Source organism: Lontra canadensis, unplaced genomic scaffold, assembly GCF_010015895.1.
Source record: "Lontra canadensis isolate GAN:19392208 unplaced genomic scaffold, GSC_riverotter_1.0 scaffold5, whole genome shotgun sequence".
Classification (NCBI taxonomy): domain Eukaryota; kingdom Metazoa; phylum Chordata; class Mammalia; order Carnivora; family Mustelidae; genus Lontra; species Lontra canadensis.
In genome coordinates, this window is record NW_022630999.1 from 31,934,886 (window position 1) to 31,955,289 (window position 20,404).

Consider the following 20,404-nt stretch of genomic DNA (forward strand, 5'->3'; position numbering starts at 1 on the left):
TCCTCGTGCCATCCTTCTCTCATATCTCTTATCCTCACTCAGTTCTGGGGAGGCCCAGAAGCAACTCAGGAAGTATGCTGCTCAAGCCAGCTTCCAGCCAGTAATGGAAATACCAGACTTCACCCCCCACAGGACCCCCTAGCTTTTTAAATGATTCTCTTGGTGCCCCTCCCAGTAGACCTTGGGGAGGAAACAGCATCAGGTCATGACTTAGACTCTGCTCCTCCCCCTTGGGACAGTCTGGTGAAGGTGGGATAGGGAGGTGGCAGGTAATGGTACAGCTGATTAATTCCACAGCCCCTAGGAACTCTCTGGGAAGTTGTGGAGCCCCAGTTCCTGACAGCGGTTTGTATATGAGAGCTCTTAACATGGTCACTTTGGGCCAGCAACTTGAGCCTCTCACCTGTTCTTGCTTTCCTAAAAGTAAAACAGAAAAGAAAATATAATCTCTGCAGTCTTCTATTTCAGCCCTGACACCCCCTAGCCTGTGCCACCTTAGGCAAGTTATTTAACCTCATAAACTTCATTTTCTTGATTGGTAAAATTAGAATATTACAGAATATACTTGTACAGTTGTATTATTTAATACAAGAACCCCTCAAAAATAAAAGAAACCACAAATCTTTGATCACAGAAGCATTTGCTTGCTAGAATCCTAGTTATGGGACAGGGATTCTACAGGTATGTTTCCCTTTAATTATGAACATAATTCCTGTTGCCAATGAGTCACGAGTGGCCCTAGCACCAGGCTGGAAGCATTCCAGTAGGGTTTGCATGCAATTTGCTCGTACAGTAAATGCAACTCAAAGGTCCCTGCTCTGTTCAGCTTCCTGTTAACATTTCATTTTTCCCACCCTAAATCCAGTCATTTCCTGATACTCTCCTTTTTGTCCCTTAAAATTCAGTCTTCTCCTCCTTATCCAGGTTGCCATTTCCAGAAGGCAACTTGAGCTACAGCCAAGATTCAGGAGAGGAGACAGGGACTCCAGAATATCTGGTGGACTAGACCAGACCCAGAGATCTGGGAGGAAGAGACTTGCTTTAGAGAAAGCGTCTCTGGAGCTTTGAAAGTCGCAGTAGATACCACCACCCACGTGAGCCCACATTCCAACACACTGATATAGATACATAATTCAGAAATACAAAATGTTACTCCAAGACAGGTTGAAGTTCACCAAGCATGAGAATTTTAGTGCATTATCCTCTGACAGAAAAATGAAGGAGAAAGCGAGGAGTAAAAAAGAAGTTAATTCAAGACTTCTAAGAAGGCATTTCCCCGAGATAATGGCATACAAAAATCACTAAAATGCCTTGACTCCACCACTATAATTTATAGAGCAGATCTCACTATCTAGATAATGTGATAATTGTTACACATCAATAATCATAAATAGAAATGAACTGATAGCATGTCTTAGCTGAGTCTTTTCTGTGAATTGTCTTCCTAGAAACGATATGAAGCCAGCAACAATGAAGAATTAGGAAAATAGAGGGTAGGAAGCCTAGGAAACCAGGCCTCTTTTAATCCTGGGACGCTGTACAAAATCTCATGCTATAGGAATGATTTAAAAGAAATAACAGTGATATAAAAAAAGGAGGGGAGAAAAAAAAAACCCACTGAGGGACATACTCCCAATTTTGTTTTCTCATCACAAATGCTTTGTACCTTGTGGTCATCAACACACATCGATTTTAAAATAGTGTCTCGGAAGGCATGAAAGAAATCTTAGTCTGCACTAAGATAAGGAAATGGAATTGAACAAAAGAATTATTTTCATAATTTAGTTTTCCACTTTCAAAAGACTCTAGCATTATAGTTGGAACTAGCTAAAAATGGGATGCATTTGTTAGGCTGACAGTAGCAGACAATTAGAGCTGTCAGTGGAACAGTCTAAGCCCTCCCGAGATCATCAAAGGGTTGGAGTTGAACAGTTGGGGGTATTGCTAATAAAAAGAGGGTGCCTGGAGAAAGCACCCCTCCAGTTCTGGGGTCACCTGAGATGGCAGAAGTAAGTGCATTCCAAAAATCAAGCAGACTTGGACAAGATTCTGGCAAAGAACAGGTCAGTTTGATTACCTAGCCTAGAAATTGGGACTCTGTCCAGGAACCTGGAAACCTGAGTACCTCTCTGCCTCTGCCAAATGCCCAGTGGCTTGAAGGCTCACAAAAACACCTGTAGACCTGCTTGGTGGGCTGGGGGCTAAATGTAAAAATGGAAGTTCTCATTAGCCCATTTCTGTGAAATCAGAAAATTTAGGTAAGAGGAGGCATGTGCCTTCTCCCCCTGTGGTGTTTGAGAAGACTCTCGTGCTATCTCTGTTGTTTTATGGGATTTTGCAGAAGTTGTTCGTTGGATACTGGCATCCTCAAGAAAGTTCTAGTTACTATGATCTGGAGAGAGGAGAGCTTTTGCTGACAGTGGAAAAGTTGTGTGGGATTTCAACCCCTGCCCCATCAAATAGCAGGAATTTTATACAAAGAGAAAGAGAGTTACGTGGAATCCAGAATCCAAGATAGAATCCAGAAAAATATATCTCCCATATTCTCTTTTCCTCAGGCTCTCATGGATTGAGAGAAATTTTGCTCTTACGGGGCAACAAAACACAATGTATGTAGATGTCCCAGCTTCATTTAAAAAAAAAAAGAAAAGAAAAAAAAACCTCTGTGTGCTTCCCTCTCTTCCCTCTGACATCCCAGCCTAGAGGAAAGAATAACATTGCCTTTCTCCAAAGCCGAAAAAGGAAATGAGTAGCCAGATGGGGAAGCTCTCACCCGAGTATAATACTCTCTGTGCCAGACTAAGGCACAAGCATGAGTTATGAGGGGCAGCCTGAAGCTCGGGCCAAACAAAAGCCAAATGATGTCAGGAAATGGAGCAAGGCCAAGAGTGAGGGACTGTGCACAGGAGACCCCTTTGCCCATCTAAGTGAGTGGGAAGGCTCACTTTCATTCCAACGTGTCACCAGTTCTGCTCCTCAAGGAAAGCAAGCATTAAGACCTCCCCATGAGGTATGATCATGTGAATCCAGAAATAAATGTTGAAAGCCTAGTGACCAAAGGAGGATGGGTGGGGACAGCAGCAACATGGAAGGAGAACTTGACATGCCCCCTGGTCTCCTTATTCTCTTCTGTGTGGCTCAAGTCTTGTGTTTTTCTCTCAGCTTGGTTTCTCTCATACGAGGACAAGTGGTAACTACAGATGGGACTCCTCTGGTTGGAGTGAACGTGTCTTTTGTCAAATACCCAAAATACGGCTACACCATTACCCGCCAAGATGGCACGTAAGTATCTTCGTGAGCCCTACCGACTCAGGGCTGAGGGGTCAGGCAAAGAGGCAGATGGGGCTACTGCCTTGGAACCACGTGGCTTCCCCTTGTGGACTGGGATGTCCATCAGGCCAGATCCCCAGTGAGGATCCCCCCCAAATACGTTTGTTGCTTTATGGAGTGGTATCCAAAATTAAAAACAGATAGAAGGGACAGGCTATCCAGGGCTGCCGATAACCATCATTTTCCTTTCTTCCATGTCAGATAAATGTTTTTCTGTGTCTGTGCATGTGTTGGAGCTGGAGCTGGGGGAGGGCCTATTCTAAAAAGAAAAAGGCAAAGCAGCGTTTGGAAACTCACTCCTATTTTAAATCAAAGGCAGTGCAGGGTGACAAGGATCCGCATGACATAGTGTCCTGTGGTGAACCCCTTCTGCTCTCATCTGTGGCTTTAGGAGCTGTGTTGTTTTCGTGCCTGTTTTGAGGGGGTGGGATGTAATCAGAGAAGTCTAATTAAATACATTTAGCGGTCATCCTGCTGCGTGAAGAAGGCAACCTTTTCCTATTATCTTCTGATTGGAAACATGCACCCGTGCAGCCCCCACCAAGATGAAAGCTATGTTATTTCCTTAATCCACTGGGCATGGAGTTGAAATTTAAAGAAGAAGAAGAAGAAAAGAAATCTATGGGATGAGGAAATCACCCACCCACCCTGAGATTAAAAAAAAAAAAAAAAAAACAACTCACAAACTATTGCCTTGTATTCCAAATGAAAGTGAAAACAGTTACTGTAAATCTGATGTAAGACTTTTTTCTATAAAACAGGAGTCTGGAAAATCATGGATGTAGCATGTGGGTAAGAACTACAGCCTTGCCTTTTCTTGCCTTGAAGAGCCTGGGCTTACTCTCTAATGTCCTAAGGTAGCCTTGTAGGTTGTTTCCAAATTGACAAGCCCCCTATCCTCATATTCCCACCTCTGAAACTCCAAGAAGACATCTGATGATTTCCACCAAAATCTCAATATTCACAAATCTTTTGATAGCTCCCTCATGCATTTCTTTTTTTTTTTTTTAAGATTTATTTATTTATTTTAGTGGGAGGAAGAGAGAGTTGGATGGGGAGAGGGGAAGGGGAAGAAGGGAGAAAGAATCCCAAGCAGACTCTCTACTGAGCGTGGAGCCCGACACGGGGCTTGATCCCAGGGCCCTGAGATCACAACCTGAGCTGAAACCAAGAGTTGGATGCTTAACCAACTACACCACCCCGGTGTCCCTCACTCATACACTTCTGCAGCCAAATCTAATTGTTTCAGCGCACTAGGACTGACTGTGATGTGTAGTGTGCAGAACTATCCCAGGTCTTGTTCATTCTTAGAAGCCAGTGTTCTTACCCTGCAAAGTCCGATGGCAATGCAGAGGACATTTCTAAGTCCTTGGCCTGCTGCCTGCCCCTACCTTATGCTGCCCCATCCCTCTCAGCTGCTTCCTGACTAATTACAGCCCAAACCCACTTCCCATATCATCTATCTCAACCTCCAGGACTGGTGATTCTTCAGCCTGTTCAGCTTGCAAAGCCCTGGAAATAACAGGATGTATTTGTGAAGGCTCTGAGGAATCACACAATCTGTTGTGTAGTAATGTGTGCCATAGCCATCGATGATTTGGTTCTATCATATCAAGACATTTGACTCTCTCCTGTGTCCTGTACAGCACCATCCCCAGCAGTGTGCACGCCCAAAAATAAATAGACAAATATCCTATGCTCGAATATTGACCTTAGTATTCCTGTGCTCCTCACCCATGCGTTTTATGTCTATTAAAAAACACCAAAAGTGGGGCGCCTGGGTGACTCAGTGGGTTAAGCCTCTGCCTTCAGCTCAGGTCGTGATCTTGGGGTCCTGGGATCGAGCCCTGCATCAGGCTCTCTGCTCGGCAGGGAGCCTGCTTCCCCACCCCCTCTCTGCCTGCCTCTCTGCCTACTTGTGATCTCTCTCTCTCCCTGTCAAATAAATAAATAAATTTTTTAAAAACACCAAAAGTAAACAAATAAAAACAGAAGTAAACAACTAAAATTAAACAAACGAACAAACAAAACCCACCAAAAGTATTACCCAAAATGGGTGAAGCCAGCGGACCTGTATATTTTCACTGTTTTTATTATGATCCAGGAAGTCCGTTAATTGCTTGGAATTCTGAAGTGAGCAAGAAAGCCCCACCATCCTTCATCCTTGAAGAGTTGAGATCCTGGTGGAGGAAAAAAACTTAAAACTGAGAGACTTCTCTCCATCAACCTCCTCCTTTTCTGTTAATTGGGAAAGAACTACATTTGTTTTACTTTACTAGGAATACACCTTTGTCCAGCTCTTGAGGAACAAACCGGAATAAGGTTTAAGAACAATTATCAAAAATATCAGAAACGAGGCAAGTCGGATGAAGGGTTCAAAAGGTATAAACTCCCAGCTAGAAAATAAATAAATCCTGGAGATGTAATATTCAGCATGGGGACAATAGTTTAATAACACTGTATGCATATTGAAAGTTGCTAAGAGAATAAATCTTAAAGGTTTGCATCACAAAAAAATTTGTAACTATGCATAGATAGATGTTAACTGGACTTTTTGTGGCCATCATTTTGTAATATATGCAACATATCAAATCATTATGTTATACTACACCTGAAACTAACGTCATAGGTCAGTTGTCTCTCAAACGGTAAGGCTCTGTGAACCAAATATATATTTCATAATAGTCCAGGTAGATGAGAAGAAAGCTTTCATGAGGCCCTCCCATGACTTAGCAGTGATCATTTTAACTCCACTATTTATTGAACACTTGTGTTAGCCCAGCACAATGCTAAGCGCTTCACATCAGGGGCGGAGGAACCTTTTCTGTAAAGGGCCAGATAGTAAATATTTTAGGCTTTGCATGCCATATGGTTTTTGTTACAACTACTCAGCTCTGCCTTTGTAGCACGAAATCAGCTGGAGAGGATAAGTAAACCAATCGGTGTGGCTGTACTCCAATAAAAGTTCTGTTTGCCAAAACAGGTGGCAGGCTGGATTTAGCTCGGGGGTGCCTCGTGTGCTGACCCGTGCTCCACACTCCTCGCATGTCATTCTCTCAGCCCTACTGGGAAGTTGGTATAATTTTTCCCAATTCACAGATGCAGAAATGAGCTCAGAGAGGGTTGGTAAGGTGCCCACAGCTGCACAACTAGTAAGTGGCAGAGATTGTGTTCTAACTCGGGCCATCTGCCTCCAAAGCCCACGTTCCTCTCCTGCGTGCTCTTATCCTTCCCACTGCCCTCAGGGCGGGAGTTCAGAGCCCCCGCCTCATCTGAAGGTAAATGCGGCCCGCTCAGTTGAGCCCACTTCCCCCCTGTCCAGGTTTGACCTGATCGCCAATGGGGGTGCCTCCTTGACCCTGCACTTCGAGCGAGCCCCGTTCATGAGCCAGGAGCGCACCGTGTGGCTGCCGTGGAATAGCTTTTACGCCATGGACACACTGGTCATGAAGACCGAGGAGAACTCCATCCCCAGCTGTGACCTCAGTGGCTTTGTCCGACCAGATCCTATCATCATCTCCTCCCCGCTGTCCACCTTCTTCAGTGCTTCCCCGGGGCAGAATCCCATTGTGCCGGAGACCCAGGTAGGAATGGCGGGTACCAGGGTCGGACTCTTCCTTACTGCCCTCACCCAGACCAGTTGGCCAGCTTCCTCTCAACTCATCTCACTCTCTAGGTGGGCCAGAGACTAATATTAAGGGGGAGGGACAAAAAAAAATAGGAACACAATAGGATTCATGGTCACTGGAGAGAAAACTGAATCTCTCCTCGATATTCCAGATGTTTTCAGATAGTCGTTCAAGGCTTCGGCAGTCACCGGAGCTGTTAATAAAATAAAAACAATATACATATGTGGAACCCACCTGCAAATTGCTTTTTATTCCTGTTAGTCACAGAGATACATGATAAGAGGCACTTTAATGATCTACATCAGTGTTAGGACAGAGGGCATATTACATTATTGCCTCCCTGTTGCTTTATACCAATTGTCACTGGAAGTTGCAGGTTCATATAATTACAGCCTCTTGTGGCCTCCTTACATGCAGCTAGCAATAAAGCCTGCTGTTCTTATTTACATCTTTTGCCAACAGTGTGGTTTTTTAAAAGAAACACAACAGTGACCAGGAATAATTATTAATCCAAAAATCATAACCTCAGCCCCTTCACTCCATGGTGTAGGATAAAGTTTGGATATTTTTGTTTTTGTTTTTGCTTTTTTCTCTCTCTCAGTCGTGGGAAGTGGTTCTTGCCCCCCACATAAGACATGACGCTTTGGTGAGCAGAGCAACAGACGGGCAACCTCAGGTTTGCAAGCGGCCCACTTGCCCGGAACTCATTGGTTGCAGTATCTCCTCCCCAGGTTCTTCATGAAGAAATTGAGCTCCCTGGTTCCAATGTGAAGCTTCGCTACCTGAGCTCCAGGACCGCGGGCTATAAGTCTCTGTTGAAGATCACCATGACCCAGTCCACGGTGCCCCTGAACCTTATCAAGGTTCACCTGATGGTAGCTGTAGAGGGCCACCTCTTCCAGAAGTCATTCCAGGCCTCTCCCAACCTGGCCTACACCTTCATCTGGGATAAGACAGATGCCTACGGCCAAAGGGTATATGGACTCTCTGATGCTGTTGGTATGTTTTGGTTTCAACTCCTTATTGACTCTTGGGTTTAGTCATGCATTAATTTGATCTATATCCGGTTCCTACCAGGAGTTCTACTGGCACTATCCTAGTTGAGAGGAATGCAGTAATCAGTGAGGAAGACAAGAGTCCTATTTCGTGGACCTTCTGCACTACTGGGGGATCAACATAATAACCACAGGCGGGACAAGAAAATATCAAGCAGTGATACGTGCTAATATTGAAGTAAAAATAAGTGATATTTGCTGGGAGGCAAGAGTAACTGTGAGGGTAGGGGGCATTCAGGGAAGTCTCCTCGGCAGGTGACACTTCAGCAGGGGCTTGAATGACAAGAAGCAGCCATGTGAAAATCAGGGACAGAGCATTCTTTTTCTGGGGAAAAGGGGCAAGAAGAGCAAGGTGTGTTTGAAGGACAAAGAGAAGGCCAGTGTGGGTGGAATGTATGGACAGGAGAACATTCACGATAGGGAAAAGAGGGGGAGCAGGGGCTAGATCATGTTCCAGAGAGCACTTGCAAATGGCTCAGAATGCACCACGAGAATCAGAAAACAGAGCTGGAGGGGATGTGAAAGCCACATGCTGTGTTTCAGCCTGTGCCTTTGAGGGAATTGCACGATGGCCCACTGATGAAAGACCACCATAAGAAAAGGGTCTGTTGGTTTTCAGTCTCTGAAGACTTGTGAGCTGTGGATGAATACCAACATGCCCAGTATCTTTTCCTGGGTAAAAGAAAGCTGTGTAGAATTACAAAAATTAGAATTTTTGTAGAAAGCTGTGTGGGATTAATTAAAATCCAGAATCCTATATTTTCTTCACCACTAGGCTTGCAATTTCCAAGAATTATGATAAGTTACCACAATAAGAAGCCAGCAAACTTGGAAATTCTCACTGTCATTGGCAGCCAGTGTTTATGAGACACTCCCTTTGTGCAGAGCACCGCGCTAAATCCTTTATCTCCGGTAACCTCTCAATACCCTTATCAAGGAGGCACTCTCCTTACCCCATTGTGCCAATAAGACAGGACAGAGAGGGTGAAGGAGTTGCCTAAATCCTCATGCCTAGCAGGTTACACATGCTCAGGAGATGGCTCTAGTGGTCTGGCTCATGGGCAAGTTCAGGTACTTCTTAATAAAGATGGTAATACATGACTGAAGTAACTAGTGCCACTTAATATAAAGTGACCAATCAAATACTATACCAGTCTTTACCAATATCAAAATAATACCCAACATCAAAAAGTAGTTGAAATATTACAGTGCATCCCCATGCATCTAGCTTCTGGCATTATCAAGTCATGATGGATACTGGTTTTTCCATTCTTTCATCCACCTCCCTCCCTGCTCCTGATATTTTTCTGAGTCTCAGATATCACATCATTTTATCCATAATATTTCACCATGTATCTCTAAAAAACTCTTCAAAAACATGCCAACGGTTATCACAATTTTTAAAATACTTATTTCTTAGTATCTTCAAATAGCCCATTATTCAATATTTTATTTTTCTTATGAATATCATAAAATATTAGTGCTTTGTTTTAACCAGAATCCAAGTAAGACCCACCTTTTGCAATTTTGATTTCTCTTAAATTTTTTTAATCTATGGTTTTCCCTTTCATGTCCAGCTCCTTTTTTTTTTTAAGTTCTGTATCTTATTTTGCATCAACTGCATTGTTTGCTTGTAGAATTTCCTATAGTCTAGTTTGTTTTCTAATTGTGTCCCTGTGGCTACTTAAAATATTGCTTTGTTCTAGATCTCTTGTAAACTTAGAGTGGAATCTTGAGGCTTTCTAAGGTTCAGATTTGAGGGTGTTTTTTTTTTTTAGTCTAGATCAACTTTTTTTTTTATTGAGGCATGATTGATATTCAACATTACATTAGTTTCAGGTATAAAACTTTCCATATTTACATATATTGTGCAGTGATTACAGCAAGTCTCTTAACATCCATCACACAATAGTTATAAATATTTTTCCTTGTGATAAGAACTCTTAAGACCTACCACTTAGCAACTTACAATATGCAATACAGTATCATTAACTATAGTTGCTATGCCATACATTGTATTCCCAAGACTTGTTTATTTAATAACTGGAAGTTTCTACCTTTAACTCCCTTCACCCACTTCTGTCACCTCCCACACCCTGCCTCTGGCAACAAGCCCATCTGTCTCTCTATCTGTTTTATTTTTTTAAAGATTTTACCTAGAAGTGAAATCATGGAGTAGTTTTCTTTCTCTAACTTATTCACTTAACATAATGCCTTCAAGGTCCATCCATGTTGTTGCAAATGGCAAAATTTCAGGTTTTTTGTGGCTGAATAATATTACACACACACACACACACAACTTCCTTATCCATTCAGCCATTAATGGACAATTAGATTGTTTCCATATCTTGGCCATTGTAAGTGATGCTGCAATGAACATGGGGTACAGGTGCTTTTTGAGTTTGCATTTTCATTTTCTTTGGACGGATACCTAAAGTGGAATTTCTGGGTCATATGGTAATTCTATTTGTAATTTTTTTTGAGGAACCTCTATACTGTGTTCCGTAGTGGCTGCATTAATTTACATTCTCACCAACAGTGCATGAGGCTTCCCTTTAGTCCACATCTTTTCCAGTACTTGTAATTTTGTGTCTTTTGATAGTAGTGATTCTAACAGGTATGAAGTGGTATCTCATTGTGGTTTTGATTCACCTTTTCCTGATGATGAATGATGTTGAGCATCTTTTCATGAAGCTGTTGGCCTTCTGTATGTCTTCTTTGGGAAAGTGTCTACTCAGATAGTCTGCCCATTTTTTACTTGGGTCGTTTGCCTTTTCATACCAAGTTATAAAAGTTCTTTATATGTTTTAGATATTAACCCCTTATCAGATACAGGATTTGCAACTATTTTTCCCCATTCAGTAGGTTGCCTTTTCATTTTGTTGATGGTTTCCTTTGTTGCACAGAAGATTTTTAGCTTGATACAGTCCCACTTACTTATTTTTGCTTTTGATGTCAAATCAAAAAATTATCTCTAAGACTGACGTCAAAATGTCAAGACCAGCTATGTTTTCTTCTAGGAGTTCTATGGTTTCAGGTCTTCCATTCAAGTCTTTAATCCATTTTGCGTTAATTTTTGTGTATGATGTAGAATAGTGGTTCAGTTTCATTCTTTTTCATGTGGCTGTCCAGTTTTCCCAACACCATTTATTAAGGGGACTATCTTTTCCTCGTGGCATATTCTTGCCTCCTTTGTTATAAATTAATTGACCATATATGTGTGGGTTTATTACTGGACCATCTATTTCATTCTACTGATCTGTGTGTCTGTTTTTATGCCCATCCCATACTCTTTTGACTGCAATAGCTTTGTAATACAGTTTCAGATCAGGGTGTGTAATGCTTCTAGCTTTGTTCCTTCCCAAGATCACTTTTGCTACTTGGGGTCTTTTGCAGTTTCATACTCATTTTAAGATTGTTGTTCATTTTTGTGTTTCGGTGCTGTGTCATTGGAATTTTGTTAACGATCACATTGAGTCCATAGATTGTTTTGGGTAGTGTGGACATCTTAATGATGGTAATCATTCTAATCCATGAACACAGAATAGATTTCCATTTATTTGTGTCTTCTTCGATTTCTTCCATCAATGTCTTGTAGTTTTCAGCATATAGGTCCTTCACCTCTTTGGTTAAATTTATTCCCAGGTTTCTTATTTTCTGATTTTTTTTATTAAGCAGGACAGCTGGATAGGTGGTACTATCATCTTCCACCAGGAGGCATCTAAGGTCTTCTTGTTTTTCCTTCTGTGACTTTGGTGGCCATTGATGCTCATTGCCTAGATCCATTAGGTCATTAGGAATTGCAAAGTCATATTTTAATTTTGTCATTGCTTTTCCATTTATTAGTGGGAATACTTTTATATAGAGATATTTTCTCATTAGCTACTTGGTTATGTGAGGTATAGTTCAAATAAGAAAGAAGAGACAAATGCTCAATTGTTTCCCTTTATTTACTATTTTCAGTATAATAAATTGGTCCTCTAATATCCTCTAATGGTAGCAAATTAATTTTCTAGTATCGTTATGAACTCATAGAATAAAATGTTTCTAATATGTATCAACCCAGTGAAGTTATTATCCCTACTAATGTTTGAATTGTTTCATTTTTGGTCAGTGGGGCATTCTTCAGACTGACTCCCAGATTCTTTTGACATAACTCTAGTAGATTTTTATTTCTTCCTTGCTATCTGGTATAATAAAATGGCCTAGTCTCATCTTACACGTTTCTTGCTCCAGCCATTTCGTCAAGGAGCCCTGCCTGATTTCCTTTTAATGAGAAACAGTATTTCAAGGCCACAAGCCAGACACTAGCAATTCTCTTTGCTTCTGGGTTGATTGTTGCTTCTTAGAATTTTCACAGGACAAGTTAGGAAATATATGTGAGTTGTTGTTGTTGTTGTTGTTTAATAAATGTATCTTCCATTCATATCAATGTTCCTATACTTCAGGATCTAAAAGAAGCCATGGAAAATCCCCAAAGGTGGCACACATAGTTAAGAATGTAATGTAGTAGGAATACAAGTAATAACAACGCCTCGTATTTCTGAAGCAATGTTGCATTTAAAAATGCATGGCATCTTGGCATTTTGTCTCATTTATCCTTACCACATCTCTCGGAGAAACTGAGGCTTTACTTGCTCCATGTTATACGTGGGGAAAACAGAGCCACGAGAAGTGTGAGCAGGAACCGAGTTAGAACTGAAGTTCTTCATCTCCCACATCCCTCTCCCATTTGTCCATGTGGCAAATGCGTGATTTTTACAGTCTTTGGATGCTGTTCCCCACTGAATTGTCACATAATTGGCAGGCTTTGTCCCCGTGCCTGCCTTGCCTGGCACTCTCTGGAATCCTAAGTGATCATATAGAGAGCCTTAACTTACACAAGCTGTTGCCTCCAGAGTCTCCTTATAAATGAGGCACTCTGCTTCCATAGGTCTTCCTCCTCATGAGTGAAAATAAATAACATGGAGTGTAATAAATGCATGCCGTGAACAGAAGCCTGAGAGAAACAATCTCCTGTCCATCTCTAAAGGAGAGTTATATTTCATTTTTAAATGATGCTTCTCCTTCTACGTCACTAGGGTCATTTTTGAAAGCCAGCTGTTCATTGGAAAAGTCTTTCTAATCCCACAGAGTACTACTGTATAAAGTTTCAAGGCTGAGTTCAGCTTGAAATCTGAATTTAATATTGTGTGGAATCACAAGGAGAAAAGCAATCAACCCGCCTCCTTGAGTGAGTTTCTGGAAAGGAATCCGAATTACCATGAACATGTGTTTCTCATTCCAGCTGGAAAGCTCGGGAGTAATCAAGGAAACTCTTTTCTCCACTCTGCCCCACCCACTTTTATCTTTCAGTGTCTGTTGGGTTTGAGTATGAGACCTGCCCCAGTCTAATTCTGTGGGAGAAAAGGACCGCCCTCCTTCAAGGATTCGAGCTGGACCCTTCCAACCTTGGTGGCTGGTCTCTGGACAAGCATCACATTCTCAATGTTAAAAGTGGTATGTGGGCTCATTTTCTTTCCCAAATACAGCTCCTCCAGAACCTTCTCTGCAGCCTTGACATTCAAGTGTAGACTGTCCTCTTCCCTCAGCATTTTTCATCAAATGTCCAAAATACTCATAGGTTTTTCCACCTTCTCCTTTAAGTTTTTTTTAAGATTTATTTATTTATTTGAGAGAGAGAGCACATGCAAGCAGAGGGAGATGGAAAGAAAGAGAATCTCAAGCAAACTTTGCACTGAATGGGGAGCCCAACGTGGGGCTCAATCTCACAACCCTGAGATCACGACCTGAGCCAAAACAAAGCCTAAGATGCTTAACCGACTGAGCCACCCCACACACCCCTCCACCTTCTCCTTTTAACTGTCAAAGAATGTTGGGCTGTATTTCCCCAACCACTGCCTTAGTGTACCTCACAATTCTTCTTCAGTTACCCCTACAAATTATATCTTAACCTTAGGCGTCACTGCCCCATTACAGCTCTCTCAGCATCATGAGGTAATAAAGGAGTTCCTCAGAGGTCAAAATTTCCTACTGTTTCTATTCTCTCTAACACTGCCCCTTGCCCTCCATAAGCCAATAGAAGTATCCTCCTGGGAAGGCTGCAGTAACCATCCCCAATTCCTTTCCCCCAGGAATCCTACACAAGGGCACTGGGGAGAACCAGTTCCTGATACAGCAGCCTGCCATCATCACCAGCATCATGGGCAATGGCCGCCGCCGAAGCATTTCCTGTCCCAGTTGCAACGGCCTTGCTGAAGGCAACAAGCTACTGGCCCCAGTAGCTCTGGCTGTTGGAATTGATGGGAGCCTCTTCGTTGGAGATTTCAATTACATCCGGCGCATCTTTCCCTCTCGAAACGTCACCAGCATTTTGGAGTTACGGTAAGTGGCCACACACAAAACCTTCCTTTGCTCTTTTGCTCCCATTGCTACAGAGCTTCACTGGGTAAATGATGACTACATTGGGGATTCTCCAGAGAATATATATTCCACATAATGGGCTGAGCTTTGAAACCTAGGTGCAGAATCAAGTAAGGGTTGGGAAATTGCTTTCTGAATCTATGAAACACAACCTACGTATTTGATACAAGTGTTAACACCTGACTTAAAAACAAGGGTGAAAGCTTTAGGTCATGGTGCTTGAGATGGGACCTGAGTAGCTGTGTTTTATAAAACTCCACACAAGAATCTGACACATACCGGAGAAAGAACCAGGACTTCAAGATGTGGGTCTGCTTTAGTGGTTTTGGAAGTGATGCTTCTTAAAACTACAGATTGCTGGAGCCCACCCCAGAAGCACTGATTGAGTAAGTTTAGAGAAGAGCCAAGGCATCTTGTATCCTTGACAAGCTCTGTAGAAGCTGGTGAGGTACATCAGGGTTTGAGAACCACAAATGTTCATTGACTAATTCACATGTTTATATTGAGTGTCTCTCTGCACTACCTTTCTATAAATTCTCTGGTTCTTTGCACATTCACTAGGATATGACTTAGAATTGCTGCATAGGCCTTGCTAGGTAACTTCTGGCCACACCTAGTAGATTCCTCCTGGTCATTGCTTGCTACTACATGTGAAGTCCAGACTCCTCTGTGCTGGGCAAAAGTTCTTGTAAACTCTCTTCCTGGGAATGTTGACTCCAGGCCCTCAAACCTAGTTCTGTAACTGGAGAAGAAATGAAGTCTATAAATAAGAGATAAAATTCTTGGTGAATGTGTAATATTTTTCAAGACTATCTGCCAAGGGAGGAGAGGATGGTTGGGAACAAGCATAGCCCTAGTTGTTGTATTTGTGGTCTGATAGGGAACTTCAAATCATGTGGACAAATTAAAAATAATAATAATGATGCTTTAAGGGAAACCTAACAGGGTAAAAATTAGGGGCTGTGGTGGGGATTGGGAAGGTTAAGGAAGCTATATGAGACAGAGTAGTCAGAGAAACATTTCATACTATGTGACATTTGAGATGGGACCTGAATGATGAAGTCAGCCATGTGAAGATCTGGGAAAAAGTATTTCAGGCAGAGAATAAGTTGTGCAAAAGCCCTGATATAAACAAATAATCTGGTTTATTTAAGAGACTGATGTAAGTCCAATATGGCTTGAAGGGTAGTGAGGTCAGGAGAAAGCATCTCTGAGGAGGTCAGAAAGGTCAGAAAGGTCAGGAGGTCAGAAAGGACTAATGCTTCAACATCTTACGACCTTGTTGACAAGTGTAAATTATATTCTCATTACAATGCACGGCTCTTAGATGTTGAAGTGGAGTAGAGTTGACATGACCTAATTTTCCTTTTTTAAAGATTATTTTGGTCATTGTGTTAATGAATGGACTGTACGGTGCAAGTGTGGAAGCACAGAAGGCCACAGGGAAGTTTAACAGTTGACCAGGATTTGGGTGATGGTGGTGGATAGCAGGGGAGATAAGGGAGTGTTCCAACTGGGAGATATTTTCAAAGTAAATGTGATGGGAATTGTTGGTGGATCAGGTGGAAGAAATGGAGGAAAAAAAAAAAAAAGAGAAGGGTGATGACTAGGATTTTGACCTGGGCAACTGAGTAGGTGGTGGTGCCTTCTGAAGTAGCCTCAGTTACCACGTGAAGGACTTAGAGGAAGTCACAGGTTTGCACCTGCCTTTTAGTGGCCCCTTCTAGGAGAAAGATAAGTGACTGGAGGATCAGCAAGTGCTGCTGAGTGTTCCTGGGAGCTGCAACCGTGCCGACCACTGGGAGGGATTAAAGGAGGAAGAGAGAGAGAGGAGAAAACCCCAACTCCACCTCAAGAAGGTTACAGCCTCAGGGATCCAGTGGGCATTTACTGAGCATGATGTGAGCCAAGCATATGCTGGGCTCTACAGGTCTAGAAGGGGATGAAACAGGCTCAAAGGGCACCCAGGTCAGGGTCACAGATGGGCACCAGGCAGGGAGAGACAATTTGGGCTGACTGTTCTAGAAGAACCAATGACCAATCAAGGAAACAAGGGGAGGCCATGGGGCAGACTAGGAGGGTATAATAACCAAAAGATGAACAATGAGAGGAGGAAGGAGATAAAATAGAAAAGGCTAGATAATCCTCAAGCTGTCAAATTGATCATCAGATGAACCACATTTCGTAGAGCTCCCCAGCTAGGTCTCCTTCCCAAAACATTTATTTCCCTTTTTATCCTAGGAGAGTCCTCTCTTCAGGAATCCCATAGGCAGGGGAGAGCCAGGGAAGGAGGCGGGGAAGGGGGTGAAGGTAGCATTCTGCTTTCCCATGAGGGATGCATTTTTTTTTTAAATCTGGCATTTTGTTTTTAAATCTGGCAATTTGTCCACATTTCACCCTTACTTCTTTGTTGTGGCTCTAGGTGATCAGCCAAACCAGCACTTGCCTGCTACATCCCTGGCTCCAAACTACTCATGCTACTCACTCTACTTAAATACTTTCTCTATCTAATCTGCCTCATTGTGTCCATCTTTAAACCTCATTTTGAAGGTTCCTGTCTTCCATAAAGCCTGACCTCCCTTGCTTTATCACCTTCCTCTGGGTCACTTCAACTCTTCCTCTGGGTCACTTCAACTCTAGTTTTCCACCAAAGTTGACTCTCTTTACTGCCTTGTTTTTCAGTTATTTCCATGCAAGTCTTCAGGGCCCTAGTGTTTGCACTTCTAGAGTGCAGATGCCTTTGGCACTTTGTCCCTTGATACCTAGGGCACTGCCTGGTCCACACCAGGGGCTCAAGACACATTGCTTGAGTTAAAGGAGACACACACCAGTATCCTGCCTTTTGTTGGAATTTCTCCCTGATTCCAGGTTTCTCAAGTTGTAGAGGCCACAATGTTAATGATAGGAGCTAAAGGCCCTCTCAGAGCAAGCCATGCTTCACCCACATGGTGACATCAAGCTAGAGGGAGTATAACTGCCAATTTCCCTCAACAGATGTGTGGTTTGGTTTGGTTTGGTTTTAGACTTTTTAACCACCTTTGGACTTATTCTTGCTTTCATCAGTCAAGTATCCAGAGATGATTAAAAATTAAGCTTTTACAAGAACACTGGTTTGATTTTTCTTTTCTTCCCACTGCATACCAGAAAACAAAGGGCTGTCAATCCCCTCTCTTCAAAACAGTAACCAGCAGAGGGAGGGAGGAGGGGAAAGAGAACTGTCTTGCTTCTGTCTTTTCTCCATTGTGAGTTGGCAGCTGGATGATTTCCTTTCAGAAGTCGGTGCCCTTCCAATCTCACTTACATACCCCAGAGCTGAGCCTCTGAATCAGAATTGTATATAAATGTTCCCATGGTTCCTTCCCTATCCTTCTCTATTCCTCCTTCCTTTGCCTATCCAAAACATACAGGGGCAGAGTTCTACACACTTGGAAAGCTTCTAATGTTAAAAAGAGCTGCCTTCTTAGGTAAAATGGTTATCACTTGTATGTTTCAGTTCCATTGGCATTCAAGACATTTTCACTATCCACTTTCCCAAAAAACCCGTTATCCACCCTTAGCAGCCCATTTCCTTTCTTACAACTACACCCTCTCCAGGTGATCCTTGGAAAACCCAAGGCTTATAGAGTAAATTTATCAGTCACTGACATCCTAGAGTGAATTTCTATTGTAGGAAAATCTTACCTTCTTCCCCAACTTGAGATTATTTTAGGGATTGGAACAATGGAAGGCAACAAATTATAAGGTATGGGACAGTGCCTCTCTCCCTTTTCTTAACTTGACCTCTTGTACTAAAACATAAGAATCTCACACTTTCTATGATATTTGAAATTCTAAAAAAAAAATGTATTTTCCAAATACAAAATTACATTATGATATTAAATATCACTTCAACTTCCCAACTAAACACTTCCCCATGCTGAGATTCTGACAGTGCTGTTGAAGTGGGGCAACAGCAACATTGCATCAGAGAAGAGCTTTAGGGAAGGGAATTGTCCAGTCCAGACGTGTTAGTGCTGGAGAGGGAAGAGTCACAAAAGAGTGGGAGCCTAGGAACGAGGGCAAGGGCAGCAGAGGTTGGAAGAATCCTTCACCAAAGATAAGCTTTGCCTGAGAATTTCAACAGGAGATGCTGCTTGATATCAGTACAGAATGTTAGGGAGGAATATATGGTTCTAGTTACCAAGGAAATGCTTTTCTTGTCTGGTCAGAGTATAAACACCAAGGTCATGAAACAAAATACAACACAGCATCCCTCCCCAGAAATACAACAACCACAACATTCCCATGAAACTTTGAGCAATTCTTGGCACGGTTTTCAAAGCTCTTTTACTAAGATAGGTCCAGGTTTCATGGAACCTGAATCTTACATAATTTCAGAGTGAAACTGAATATTACTCAGGATCAGAAAAGAAACCAAAACAAATTACACATTTTGAAAAACTCAAAATTAGTACAAACATCACAAAGTCCAGATAAATTACCTAAATTTTTTTATTCATTAAGTACTAGTACACTTCCATGATAATTGTTTTCCTATACTTTTTGGCTGCATACTCTTTGATCATCTTTTAATATGACAATGATTTTATACTGTCATTATCTATAGAAAGAATAGATCAATATTCTGTCTTTCCTCTAGGACAATGATAGTCAAAATGTGTTTCAGATAATTGATAAATTAGTAAATGTTTCATGTTCACAATTGATTACTGGTGATGACGTGAAAATTGTTAGAGTTTAAAATTTGGGGAAAGCCTTGATCAAGCTTCTTTCATAGTATTTTTGGGCACTTCAGGTTTCCTTGTACAGTGACTAATCTGAGTAGTCTTTGAGTGGACATTCATGAGCCAACTTGTCATTGATGTCCTGGTAATAGTGAAATATTCTGTGTAAGTCTTTAGGGTGCTAGCGTGTAAGCTTCTGTAGAGCAGGCACCTCTGGCATCTTAGCCCTTTGATGCCTAGAGTAGTGTTTGGTCCACACCAGGGGTTCTAGACCCACTGCTTGAGTTAAAGGAGACACAGACCTGTGTCCTGCCTTGTGTTGGAATTTGTCCTTGGTTCCATGTCTCTCAAGTTGTGGAGGCCATTAACATCAATGGAATGAGCTAGGGGTCCACTCAGAGTAAGCCAAGCCACACCCATTTGGTGACATGGGGCATTACACTCCCAGTAATAATGCTAGATGAATCTGCACAATCTGAAAGCCATTCCTATACCATAATGACTAACAATAATCTAACTAGACAGAGAAAGAACTCCATATGAGTCACATAACCATGCTCCCCCAAATCTAAACTAAATTTATCCCAACCAGCTTCCCTTTCCTTAGAATTCAAACAAACATAAAACTGGGGCCACTCCAGTTTCACCCTATTCTATGGCACAGGGATAGTTGGAAAGGAAGGAGGCAATAGTCTCAACTGATTGCAGCTTTGTGATTCTGAGCAGAACATGAGCGACTAGAACAAGTCCAAGGCATGGTCTGCCCAGCACTAAGGGAAGCAGCCTCATTTCTTCCTTCTCTCACTCAAGAACCCATTTTCCCAGTCCTTACTCTCTCCAGGGCTCGCTACTAAGAATCAGCACCAAGGAGATGAGTATGCCGTATCCATATTTACTTGCTCCCATTCACAACAAAGTGAGGAAGACAAACACACACACATAAATCACAAGACAGCCTGATGAGGGCCCTGCACGATGAACTGAGTGTGCTTGGAGAGCCCTGAAGACCTCCCAGAGGACTCACTGAGACTCACAGTGTGCAGAGATAAGCCATCTTGATTCTTGAATCCAAGACCACCTTGCCCTTGAAGGCTCCGCCTAAAGGGTTTGCATTATTGAGGCATGGACACACAGCTTAGGCCTGTCCTTGTAAGGAAGGCCCCAGTGCTGATCTACATAGACTGACTCAGTGCTGCTATTTTAGGTTGTTGGCTGCTAAGCACCCACTCTGCCAATGGCCCTG

General features: G+C 42.3%; 1 protein-coding gene across 18 annotated transcripts in view; it reads left to right on the forward strand.

Annotated features, from left to right (window-relative positions):
- Positions 1–20,404, forward strand: part of TENM2 (teneurin transmembrane protein 2) — a 1,216,596-nt gene that overhangs the window by 1,130,807 nt on the left and 65,385 nt on the right. For all 18 annotated transcript variants that reach the window (XM_032851741.1, XM_032851742.1, XM_032851743.1 and 15 more), the window contains 5 exons: positions 3,163–3,282; positions 6,653–6,914; positions 7,691–7,958; positions 13,370–13,513; positions 14,149–14,398. In XM_032851741.1, the coding sequence (XP_032707632.1) occupies positions 3,163–3,282; positions 6,653–6,914; positions 7,691–7,958; positions 13,370–13,513; positions 14,149–14,398 (1,044 nt within the window). The remainder of the gene's footprint in view (positions 1–3,162; positions 3,283–6,652; positions 6,915–7,690; positions 7,959–13,369; positions 13,514–14,148; positions 14,399–20,404) is intronic.